The sequence below is a fragment of the Malassezia vespertilionis genome, chromosome 2, assembly GCF_029542925.1.
Source record: "Malassezia vespertilionis chromosome 2, complete sequence".
Taxonomy (NCBI): Eukaryota; Fungi; Basidiomycota; class Malasseziomycetes; order Malasseziales; family Malasseziaceae; genus Malassezia; species Malassezia vespertilionis.
This window is the reverse complement of record NC_079248.1, coordinates 580416-592569: the sequence shown is the minus strand read 5'-3', so window position 1 is coordinate 592569 and position 12154 is coordinate 580416. Positions and strand designations below refer to the sequence as shown.

General features: G+C 55.7%; 5 protein-coding genes across 5 annotated transcripts; 3 read left to right on the top strand and 2 right to left on the bottom strand.

The window, feature by feature from the left end:
• Positions 1-10: 10 nt before the first annotated feature.
• On the bottom strand, positions 11-2783 carry MVES1_001113 (uncharacterized protein; the record flags this gene model as incomplete). The annotated part of the gene is made up of 2 exons (XM_056205965.1): positions 11-958; positions 987-2783. 2 exons carry the CDS (start codon positions 2781-2783, stop codon positions 11-13), a joined length of 2745 nt encoding a protein of 914 aa, XP_056061940.1.
• Positions 2784-3126: 343 nt separating this feature from the next.
• Positions 3127-5250, top strand: HOF1 (formin-binding protein; the record flags this gene model as incomplete). The annotated part of the gene is made up of 3 exons (XM_056205964.1): positions 3127-3191; positions 3218-3292; positions 3321-5250. 3 exons carry the CDS (start codon positions 3127-3129, stop codon positions 5248-5250), a joined length of 2070 nt encoding a protein of 689 aa, XP_056061939.1.
• Positions 5251-5660: 410 nt separating this feature from the next.
• RPF1 (Ribosome production factor 1) lies at positions 5661-7142 on the top strand (the record flags this gene model as incomplete). Its single annotated transcript, XM_056205963.1, has 2 exons — positions 5661-5667; positions 5710-7142. 2 exons carry the CDS (start codon positions 5661-5663, stop codon positions 7140-7142), a joined length of 1440 nt encoding a protein of 479 aa, XP_056061938.1.
• Positions 7143-7150: 8 nt separating this feature from the next.
• NUP84 (Nucleoporin nup84) lies at positions 7151-9527 on the bottom strand (the record flags this gene model as incomplete). The annotated part of the gene is made up of 2 exons (XM_056205962.1): positions 7151-9224; positions 9253-9527. The coding sequence occupies 2 exons, from the start codon at positions 9525-9527 to the stop codon at positions 7151-7153; spliced, it is 2349 nt and encodes a 782-aa protein (XP_056061937.1).
• A 96-nt stretch (positions 9528-9623) lies between these two features.
• On the top strand, positions 9624-10817 carry SUA7 (transcription initiation factor IIB; the record flags this gene model as incomplete). The annotated part of the gene is made up of 1 exon (XM_056205961.1): positions 9624-10817. One exon carries the CDS (start codon positions 9624-9626, stop codon positions 10815-10817), a length of 1194 nt encoding a protein of 397 aa, XP_056061936.1.
• Between the last annotated feature and the right edge of the window lie 1337 nt (positions 10818-12154).

The following is a 12154-nucleotide window of genomic DNA, read 5'->3' as shown; positions in this document are numbered from 1 at the left end:
TACATTCAAACTACCACATATTGGTTTGCAGGCTCGAGCGCCGCTTGGCAAGGCGCTTGAGAAATTTATAGTATGAAAACATGATGACGGGCACGGATGCGAGACCAACAACGATTCCACCGAATGCATAATGATGCGTATAGATTGGGTCATCGTCGTTAGGGCTTGTCCGGTGGCTAATGCCAGGTACCCAGACATTCATGCTAAACGAACTAGTGACCATTTGGCAAAGTAATGTGGTAGCCATCACTGTTGCTGCCAGTAGTAGCACATAGCTGTTGCTTTTTTGATATCTCCTGTTGCGAATACGGGATCGAGTGAGAAACGACCAGTGTGTGTGTGTGAGTGCCTTGTCGCGTTCATGTAGCTGAGCTACCATAGATGCGACATGGTCAAAGATGTCTTCCATGTACAAAAGAATGATGTTGTCGTCATAAAAGTCGTGGCTGCTGTCCGCAAGGCGTTTTTCGATACCACGCAAAACGTCAATTTTTGGCGACAGTAGGCGCGATAGCCCAGTGACAATTTCGCGTGTGTGCGAAAGGCTCAAAATAAACTGGCTCTGGAGCAATGCGTCGGCGGTGCTGAACAATGGACTTTTTTTGGATCGTTTTGTGAGGTACATCGCGTATTGGGTATCTTGCTCATCGCCTCCTTCCAGTGCAGTACCGGCGAGAGGGTTCTTTTTTCGAAACAGGCTCTGGATCCATTTGATGAGCCGGCCCAAAACGGTGCGCGGCGGCCGTTTTACAAACGGAGAAACGCTCATGTCGTTGGAAAGTGCTTCAATGTTTGCGACTTGCATTTGCAAAAAGTAGACGTACGGCGCAAACACGTCGACAACTGCATCGTACAAACCATGAACGATCCAATCTGCATTATGATTGCCAATCAAGAGCTCGTGCATAAGTTTTGCACGCACATGGTCTGTGTATTTTTTCATATCTTCAAAGCTAAACTGTACGGTTAGTGACGAGACAACGCACAGAAAGGACGCCGTGTGCAAACACGACCAAGTATAAGCTCACGGAGCCAGCAGCGAGACCCTCCAGGCCTTCTTTCCCTTGCTTGTCCTTGCAAATTTCCAAGTTCACAGACGAATTCGTGAGCTCCTGGCGCAACGGGTCGTGGATGAGCTTCTTTTCGAAGCGCGCCTGGAGTGCAGCTGGCGATATATCTGCGCCCTTTTCCCCGTCGGATGCTTCGGAGGTGTTGTTGTGAAATCGGAAATACTGCTCGTCCAAAGCGCGGATCACGACAAAGTAGTAGCCCAGTCGGTCATAGTTCTCCACCTTCTCGCGCTGCTCCTGCTTCAGTATATCTTCCACCGTGAGTGGGTGCAGTGGGAAATGTTGACTCAGCTGTTGCATGGTCTTGTAAGTAGGACAGCAAATGTCGAGCCACCACGGATTGGCGCGCATCAAAAGCGGTGGCGAGGCAGGAATGGAAGATGCAATTGTCGTCGCATCGGCCGCTTGATTTTGCTCCAATTCTGGGGGTAACGCGAGCATCGGCTCGCCGAGAATTGGAATATCCAGTTCGTCGATTTCAGCCTCTTCTGGAATAATGGGATCGCGCGGCGTTTTCAAAACGGATCGGAAGGTGGAGCGCCGGGGAGTATACTGCCCCGAAAAAGGCATGGGAGATTTGGTCAGATCACCGGTTGCGCCACGGAAGTACGAAGCAAGCGGCATGTCTGACATGTGCTTTCCCGTGTTCCGTTCTTGGTTGTACCACGTATCGTGCATGCCCATCTTTTCAAAATCGCCTTCGGGTTTGACCATCTCCATATCTTGGACTTGCGGTGCTACAACATCCTCCTCTTGCGTCGCTCGTAACCCAAACAATGGCTTGTCTTGCGACAGATCAAGCTCATGCGGCGCGCCAAGATCTCCGCCGTGACCATCGTCCTGGCTAAAGTACTGAAAGTATCGCAGTAATTGCTTCTCAACGGCGCGCCATGATTGCGACGAAAAGTCTGGGTTCACATTTGGCGCGGTGGGAACATATAATGTAAACTCTGTAGCGCCACCAGCAATCCTGCGGAGCCGACGCGCATTGCGCCGTGCGTTTCGACTTGCTTTTTGTATATGCACGGCATTAGCCTGCCGTCGTGCTTTCTCGCGCTGGCGCTGGCGCCGGCGTCGCCGAGCGCCCAGCGCGCCGCCAATACGTGGCGTCCACGGCGAAAAAGCGTGCAATCCGGCGGGAGAATCAGTCATGGAAACGTCGTCGCGACCGCGGCGTCGCACGACTGCAGATATGCGGCTGATGCCAGAAGTAGTTGACGTGCCTCCGTCCGATTCGTCATCGCTGCTGCTTGTGCTTGAATCTGTCCCGCTGCTGTCTGAATCATCGCCAAACAAGGCACGAATACGCGAAAAGGCGTGAGCAGCCGCATTCGACTCGTTGCTCGAGCTAGAGCTTGTGCTGCTATCCGATGCATCCTCATCATCTGTATCCAAACGCGGCGCTTTGCGTCGTTCCTGACGTCGTCGTGTGCGATGCGCTGTAACGTGCGAGTCCAGCCCTCGATACAGTTCGTCAGGATCATATTCGTACGGCAGGTCCTGTGGATGCACGCGCATGTGCGCATGTGCAAATTGCAGCCTCGGTGTTTTATTTGGCACATCCTTGTCTTTTTCTGCTGCCTGCAGCGGCATGTCTGCCATCTCAATCTTCTCACGGTCCGGCGCTGCGGCCGGCGGTGAGCGCCGCCAAAACGGCGCGCGAAGGATGGGCGGGAGGCGACTAGAAAGCTCAGCCTTTGGCTCCTCTTTCATCGCCGTAATATGCTGTGGCGATTTATGTGTCTTCCGCGCCACAGTGCGCTCCCACATGCGGTGCTCTTCCGCACAGTAGCTGGCGCGTAAATGCACGCTCCTGTGGGCGACGCTGCACGGTCGCCAAAATTTCCGGCGCGCACGTGCAGATATTCGGCCGAGTGACGCGGTGCTGCGTGTTGCTTTCGACAGCAACGCCGACGCCGAGGCTCTACCATGCAGAACAACACGGGTATTGGAGGCGATCGTGGGTCGAACCCATTCGCGTTCTGTAACGCATTTTGGGTATGTCTGCATTGCACAAAACTTACAGCAGGGTGACAATGATGCTGGCTTCCATGTCATGCAGAGCTTTACAAAAAACACGGCGCGGACGCTGGAAGACTTGCGTCATTTTTACCAGGAACGGTGTGTATGCCATATGCTGACCACAGCGCCGAAATTGAACAAGAGTACTCGAAGCGTTTGAGCAAGCTTGCGAAGACCCCGCTGGGAAAGCACGAGACGGGGTATGTTGCCGTATATACCTAACACCAGGCCCATGCGTACAGCACTCGAGAAGACGCGCATAGAGACCGAAGCGATGGCACGATCCCATGCACAGCTTGCACACTCGGTCAAGGCAGAGATTGAGCAGCCGCTCTCGGAACTGATGGCGAGCACGGAAAATGTGCGGCGCCCCGCACAGGTCGCCGTGACCAAGCTGTATAAACACAAGCAGATGCAGGTACAGTGTGTCCAGCGCGCGCGCGAGAAGTACGAGCAAGACTGTGCTAAGATCAATGCGTACACTGCACAGAGTAATTTGGTCCAAGGCCGTGAACTGGACAAGCTCATGGCCAAGCTCGAGCGCGTCCAGACCACCGTTGGCAGCAACGATAAGGACTATCACAGCTACGTACGCGCTCTGCAGGACACGACGTACAAGTGGAATGCCGAGTGGAAGAGCTACTTGGATATCTGCCAGGATGTGGAAGAAGAACGCCAAGAATTCCTCAAGACCAACTTGTGGAGCTTTGCCAACGCCATTTCCAGCGTGTGTGTTACGGACGATGAGGCATGTGAGCGCACGCGCGTGTCCCTGGAGGGCTGTGAATCCTCGCAGGACGTGCAAAATTTTGTGCGCGAGTTTGGTACCGGCGCCAATATTCCAGCGCCGCCAGAGTACATTAACTACGCGCAAGGACAAGCGCCACTGGAGCCGCACGATTCGCAAGCGCAGTTTAACCGCCTCTCTACGCGCATCTCCGATGTCCCCCCCACACTGAATGCAGGCACGCCAATGTTGAGCACCGGCTCGCCACTTACGTTCGGTGGCCACACGCCGGCTATGGATGGCACACCGCGCACTTCGATGGAACGCACGCCTGTAATGGACCGTCCATTATCGCGTGTCCCTGTGGGTCGTACGCCGCCGCCGCCGCAAATCCCCCAGTCTGTTTTGCCCACATCCCGCACACCGCCGCCGTCGACAAGCAACAGGAGCAGCATGTTTTCTCCAGGCGCACCGCCGCTTTCGCGCGCGCCGCCAGAACAATATCAGCAAAACACGCGCAGTGCAGCGCACTCGCGTGGTAACAGCTTTGGCATCGGCGCAGGTGCCGGCATCGCTGCAGGTGCCGGCATTGCCGCTGGCACAGGCCTATACACGGAACAGCAAGCCCGCAACCAGAGCGCGGCAGAGGACGAAGATCCTATCGCCAAAGCCCTTGCAAGTCTGCGCATGCATCAAAGTCGCAAATCGCCTGCACCGGGCAGCAGGCCTTCGAGCATGCTGCAGAGTGTCCACGCACCGATGCAGGAGGCCTCGCAGCCTAAGGAAGCCTCACCGCCTGCGCCCGTCGCAAAAGAGTTTCCTCGGAACAGCGGCATTTATGGCCAGGCGCCAGAGCCAGCGAATTTTTTGGCACAGACGCAAGCGCGCCAGCAGCCGTACATGGACCCCCGCCTGCAGAATCGCCCTGTGTCGCCGGCGGCTGCATTCATGGCGCCACCTGAACGTGGGGTTTCGCCAATCCCTGTCGAGCAAGTGATGAGCAAGTACGGTCAATCTTTCCCCACAGAGCGCCGCTCGCCGGGCCCGTCGCCGGTGAAGCAAACGTTTGCAGAGCAATCAATGCAAGGAATTGCTTTGGACGCGCGGGGCCATGTGGCCCAGTACGACACGCCACAAGGCTATGCAAACCCGGGAGCTCAAATGGCCCACCCCGAACCGAATGTTGCCCCGGCGGGCCGTCCGCCGACAGGACAATACAGTGAAAGGGGGGAGCCTATCCTGTTCTACGTGAAAGCGTTGTACGACTATGTCGCATCCATGCCCGAAGAATTTAGCTTCACAGCGGGCGATATTATCGCTGTTACGCGCACGGAGCCTGACGGTTGGTGGCAGGGCGAGCTGCTGGATGAGGCGCGCAGAGTTCATGGCGCTAATACATTCCCTAGCAACTTTGTCGTGCTTCTTATGTAGTTCAATATCGTCTAGTAGAATCGAGCGGGAAAGCGTTTCCGATGCGGACAGATATGCAGCACACAGTTTGGATCAGGATCGGTGTTGCCTACGGACAAATTACTTGCTTCTGTGTTGTTAGCGAAAGGATACAAATCACGCACAATTGCCACCAGACAGGAACCAAAGGAAGGCCGAGGCCAGCAGCAAAGTACAGGAAGGTACCGAATGCAAGACCAGTCTTGTGCTTCTTGCCTTGCTTAAAAGGAACTGGAGTTAGATGGTGCAACAGCGGTACGTACGAGACTGAAAACAAAACGGCCAAAAAAAAAAAGAAACAGCGCAAGCAGCGTCAGTATTGTCCAGCGAGTCAGCAAGTACGCACAGTCTCAGCGGTATTTTCAATGTGCACATTGCGACGGGCCTGCTTCATGACCAGTGCTGGTGCACGAGCACCGCGCACAGAGTTGCGAGTAGCAGCGACGAAAACAGACATGGTGATTAGCAGGAGCCTGCCAAAAACGCTGACCAAGCCGGGCAAAGTGGCACGTGGCAAATGCACGACCTCGCGCCGCTTTTTTTTGGACGTCGTGACGATGGCACGAACAGTGCAGGGCCTCAGTGAGGATGCAACGTCCCGTACGGGCAATGTATCGCATATCCTCAATAAGCACAAGCGCCAGGATGAATTTCAAAAGTATCGGAAAGAAAAGACGCGCAAGAAATTGCAACGAAGGCTGCAAATCGCCAAGGAAGAGCGCACGTCTGCGGGGGGGAAATTGAAGCGTAAGGAGCGTCTTGCTACGAATAAGACAAGGACAATCGAGAATACGCGCGATTATAATCCTACGGTACTGAATGCGCCGAATACACATGAAACGCCGTGCTGGATGCAAGCTAAGGAGCCTGTATTACCCAGTACGGAGAGGGAAGCGAGTGACGACGACGAAGGAGAAAAAGACGAAGGAGAAGAGGACGACGACGAAGAGGACGACGACGAAGAGAACGACGACGAAGATGACGACGAAGAGGACGATGACGACGGGCCCGAAGAAATCCAGCTGGACGAATCCAACGTGGCTGAGGCGTGGCCAGACTTGGTCGACCCCCAGCAAGCCAAGTACGATCTAGACGATGATCTACACGCTGCACCCTCCATCCTTATTACCACTTCGATGCCGTCGAACTCAACTTCGCCACATCTTACCTCGGCAAACGCTCGAAGCCACCCAGCAGCGCAAGTGCGCGACTTTATCAAAGAACTTCTCAATGTCTTTCCCGGTGCCGAGTATCGTCCGCGCGCCAAAGCTCAGGGTGCAGGGCTTGGCAAGATTTGTAGCTGGGCACGCTCGCGGCGATTCGATGCCGTTGCCGTGATTGGCGAGTCGCGCAAGAAGCCATGTACACTTACCCTTGTCCAACTCCCGCTTGGCCCTACCGCCCTCTTCCGACTTACTTCGATCGATATGGGCAAGGATATCTTTGGGCATGCACGACCCACTCCGCACACTCCTGAGCTGATCCTGAATAATTTTACCACCGCGCTAGGCCACCAAGTCGGCCAAATGCTGCAGCATCTTTTCCCAAAAATTCCCCAGCTCGAAGGACGCCAGGTCGTTACTGCACATAACCAACGTGACTATGTCTTTTTCCGTCGCCATCGCTACGAGTTCCGCACCAAAGACAAGGCAGCCCTGCAGGAAATAGGCCCGCGATTCACCCTGAAACTTGTTTCTATGCGCGCTAACCTTCCCAAAGGCGCCGGTGCATGGAATGGCCGTTTTGTGGAGGAGCTCGAAGACAGTCCCGAAGTCGAGCCGCCCGCAGCAGCGTCGCATGCCGCACCCGACGAAGGCTTGGAATTTAAGTGGGAACCGAAAATGGGTGCTTCACGACGCAACTTTTACCTGTAGCTAGATACCTACAATGCGCGAATACGTTTGTCGCACCCAAACACGTCCTCGTGGCGGTCTAATGCCAATAGGGCAGCCTCACGGACGTGCTCAAGGTATGTTCGTAGCATATTGCGCGCCTCGCCCGGCGCAGGATCGATCGCAGAAAACTCTGCATACAGCCGGAGGCGCTCGTCTGCTACCATGTTGGAAAGCCCGAGTGCGTACGCCAAATTCTCGGGGATCACTTGGCTGGTATCCACAAGCATCAAATGCAAGCTAAACACAATCTCTGGGATATACCGTCTCCGAACCAGCGTCAGCTCCTCGATCCGGCACGCCTCCTCCTCGGAGACAGCCTCGATGTCAAGATGCAGCCAGCCAAGCTCCAGCAGTTCCATGTTGGCAATGCGCGCGGCTTCCGTTGCAGAGCGCAGTGCAGCGAGCCATTCGTGCTGCTCGGTGCGTGAATCTGCCTTGGCCAAATCAGCCCATAGCCCACGCACCACAACGTTCTTGTCCAGCACGTCAAAGTAGCTGCGCCAGTGGTCGAGCTCCACGAGTTGGTCCATGGGAAGGCCCAAATCCGCAATCATATTCAACAATTCGTGCGGCAAGCGCTGCAAGAGACGATGCGCCGCGTGCAGACGCCCTGTCACCATAAAGATACGGAGCAAGCGATTCGTTTGGAGCACAGCATCCGGGAACGTGGCGTCAAAAAAGGTGAGCCAGTCGATGCTCAACACAAGTCGACGTTCGTCGGCACCCAATGCAGCGTCCCATTCGCTCGTCATGCCTTGTTGTGCAATCTGGGGAAGCATCTCGGCAAAGATCATGTCTACAGCACACCGTGCCACAATCGCGGGATCCAGGCCGTATGGCTGTGCTTGCAAAATAGCATTGCGGCGGTCCTCCAGCGGCGTATCACCATCCATGGAGCAAAGAAACTCGGCGTAAACCACGTGTGCGTCCTCGGTGTCGAGACTGCTCGCGTACAGCGCGATCAGCTCGCTGCTTTGGTTTGCGCGCTGCAAGACACTCACGTATGCATTCAATATGGGCGCTCGCAGTGAAATCGGTAGCGGCATGTGCACCAGATGGCAATACAACACAAGGTGTGCAAAAAAGCGCACATAGCGCGCATACTGGGCGGGAGGAAGCGCTTCCATCTCTGATAGGCGCGCATTTATTCGCGACACAAGGTCGGGTACATGGTTTGTAATCACTGCGCGCTGCGCAATGTGGTAAGGCTCCACGGCGGAGGACTGTAGGCCGGGCGTATCCGACTGCAGCAGCTGCTCAAAAATGGATTCCAGGCCCTCGGATGCCTCAGCAGAACTGTCTGCCTTGACCGTGTGTGCCGGCACGCTGTCTGCAACAAACAACGAAGGAGTGGCACTTGCCAGTGCCTGGTCCAAGTGCTGTTCAAATCGTGCATTAATGTAGCCCCAGAGCCTTTCCTCCCACGTATGACTCACATTAAGCACCGAGCCGAGATTACCGCAGAGGCACCCATACAGCGCGCGCTCATACGGATCCAATGCTGTGTTTGACGCCGTTTTGTTCGCTACATGGCGCCAAATTCCGCGGAAGCGATCGCCCATGGGCGCGGCATTGGCGTCGTCCGCGGAGAGGAGGGGGTCATGGTAAAAGAGTGCGCCGCGCAGCGATGCAGCGCGCCACATCTGACTGGCTTGCACACACAAATAGAGCGCCTTGTCGAGCTCGCCGGCGCGCACGTACTCAAACAGGTTGCGCAAAAGCGCCTTTTCATAGTTGGCGTCTTCTACGTCCCATGTGCCGGGCCCGCGCGTTGCTGCATCTGGATCCAGCTGTTCAGCCAAACGCTCATTCCCACGCTGGCCAGACAAAGTCTGTACCCGTTTGTTGGCGCGCAAATCATTCTTGGTGAAGGGCATGTAGCCTTTGCGCACTTCCACCGCATGCCGGACTGGCAGCAGGTCTTGTAGCCACTCGCGAATAATTTTAAGCTCCATGAGCTCTGGATCTGCGTCCAGTACCCGTTGTACTGTGTCCAGCGGCGTCTCGTATATGTGCTGTGCCTCGTCGCGGGTCGTGGACCGGGGATCCAAAAGACGTTCGCTGCAATGAGAAATATTTCGGTACGTACGCAAAAAGCAGCTGGATCAGACCCCACGTGTGTTTCTCTGTGTTCCATTCGACCACGTCCCAGTCCTCAAGCGGTGCCGTGGGCGCAAGAATGCCCGCATGGACTTCTTCGGCAAGTTGCGCGCGCTCGGCACAAATATCTGCGAAAACGAGCGCAGTGCCCGACGCTGGGTCAAGCTGCTCGGCGAAACTCAAGTTTTTAACAGCGCGATATGCATCAGCAAATGTCTCGAAACTCGAGAGCGGCTCCTCCGCTCCGGCGTCCTGCTCCGCCATCCTAGAGCCAACAAGCACGCACGCCGCGCGACGGACCGTATTGTCACGTGATATAGAAGACGACGCACAAGCCGCACAGCACGAGTGGCGACCACCATGTCGGCAGAGTCGGAGCCTGCGAAGGCGGTACCGCCGTCGCTTTCCGATGCATTTGCAATCACGCCTAGGTTTGCCGAGGCGCGTGCCGTTCAGCAGGCGAATGCGGGACATATGCACGGGTTGGCAAAGCCTAAAAAGGCGCAGCCACACTTCCTCCCCGACTTAAATGTGCGGCTGCTGTGCCCCGAGTGCCAGACGGTTCCCCCAAACATTACAGAAGAGTTTGCTAGCGGTGATCTTGTCTGTGCAGACTGTGGTCTCGTGCTCGGCGACAGGATCGTCGATACGCGCAGCGAATGGCGCACATTTGCAAACGAGGACGGAGACGATCCGTCGCGTGTGGGCAGCGCTGCGAATCCGATCCTCGATGGAATCACAGAGCAACTAGAGAGCAGAATTGCCGCTCGCGACGGCGGTACAGGCACGTCGCGCGACTTGCTGCGCACCATGTCGCGCACGTACGGATCTCGCGATCGGTCCTTGCTGGACGCATTCGACTCGATCCAGAACAAGTGCGACAGTATTCATCTCCCACGCACCGTATGCGACACGGCGAAGCAGGCGTACCGGCGTGTTGACCAGGAAAAGCTACTGCGCGGAAAGCACACCGACGCAATTATTGCTGCAGCGATCTATGTAGCGTGTCGTGTGAATCGAGTTCCGCGCACGTTTCCCGAAGTGTGTGCACTCACTTCAGTGCGCAAGCAGCAAGTGGCGCGCTGCTTCCGCGAGATGAAGGAAGCGTTCGGTTTGAATGCTACGGGAATGGGCTCGGTCGCTGGCAGCGAAGCCGCACACGCAGGCGCTGGCCCTGGCCCCGGTACCTCTGGCGCTGGTACGCCGCTTGGCCTTGCGATTGGCGCAACAGATTTGGTGGCGCGTTACTGCAACCACTTGGGTCTGGATATGTCGATAGTGCGTGTCACGGAAGCGATTACGAACCGCATCCACGACCTCGGCTACCTCGCCGGCCGCTCTCCGATTACGATTGCTGCTGCGTCCATTTATTTGGTGACTATCTTGGTCGACGAGCAGCGCACCGCACGGCGAATTTCCGTGGCTGCCGGTGTCTCGGATGTGACAATCAAGCACTCTTTCAAGGAGCTGCTCAAGGTCCAAGACACGGTGCTCACCCCTGATATCCTTGCAAAAGACAGCCGAATCGATCTGCACCGGTTAGAGATTAAGTAAATACAAAATGTGCTCGAAAATAGTAGAGCGTTATGAATACATTAGGTCTGTGCGGGGGTGGAGCTAAAGGGCAACGCAGGCCGTACTTCCGGCGACGGACCGCGCCAATAGGGGACCACAGTATCGTGGTCTACTCGCATGTGCCTCCGCAACGCATCGCTGCGGGGAAACGCCTTCTGACATTGGGTGCAAGCGTAGGGCTTGTCCCCGGAATGGACGCGTGCATGCCGTTCCAAGTCATGCTTTCGTGTAAATGCCTTGGAGCAGTACATGCAAGGAAAGGGGCGCGCTTTCCCGACGGGCTTCTCTGCGGCGAGCTCCATCGATGCATGCTTTTGTTTAATGTTGGCATGCTGCATGACGGGCCACTGCGAAGGGTCGAGTTTGTCGCGTGGCATGACTGGCTCGGTGTCGTGTCGCATGCGCTTCGCGCGAGGGGCCAAGTTTTCTTGTATCACTGGCGAGGCGAGGTTCGCCTCGCTCCGTCCGCTGCTCGATGCCATGCGAGTGGAGAAAATGGTATCCGGCGATGACGACTGCGACGCAGGCATACGCGAAGGTGGTAAGCGTGCAAGGGTGCGTGCAAGTAAAACTTGATCTCTCGGCGCCTCAAACCGTGGGCCTGCACGTTGCTGTGCGTAAGATGCGCTGGGGAATGGTGGGCATGTATTGTTTTGCATCGCCCACAATGGAGCGCTGTTTTCGGATATCGCCGCGTCCCTGTTCTGACCAGGCACAAAATCGAACGAAGGCGGTTCCACGCCGTTCATTGCTATCCCGTTTGGCAATACGGCCGCATGGTTTCCGAGCCCGGGCAAAGGGCCACACGCGGTATTTTGCATTATCTCGCCGTTATTTGGTGGAAATATGGCCCTGTTTTGCGCCCAGTTGGTTGATCCAAAAAACATAGGCGTCGCCGCGGCCTGAGGTTCAAGCACGTTAGCCATCGAGTCTGGCACGCGCGTAGCATTTAAAAATGCTTTCACGTCAGGATCAACATCGAGTAAACTGTTCGCCATGTCCAGCGGTGTTGCGCCTAGACCGGAGGATTCTGTTCCCAACACTGTTGATCTTGTATGAGCAGACTGGAGTTAGGGACCATGACGCATGCGTACAAATTCAAGCGGGAATGCATCATTTAGCAACCATGTCGGCAGCTCGGGGAATACGAATGACATATCCCGCAAAGTATGCATACATCCACCAGCTGCTATCGATCTTAGACCAGCAGATGTCCGTGCAAACAAAAAATAGTGGTCCAAGACGATGTATCACCCCAAGGAGGGTACATACATTTGCTTACTAATACTGTCATACACGGCTGCGCGTGTGATTGG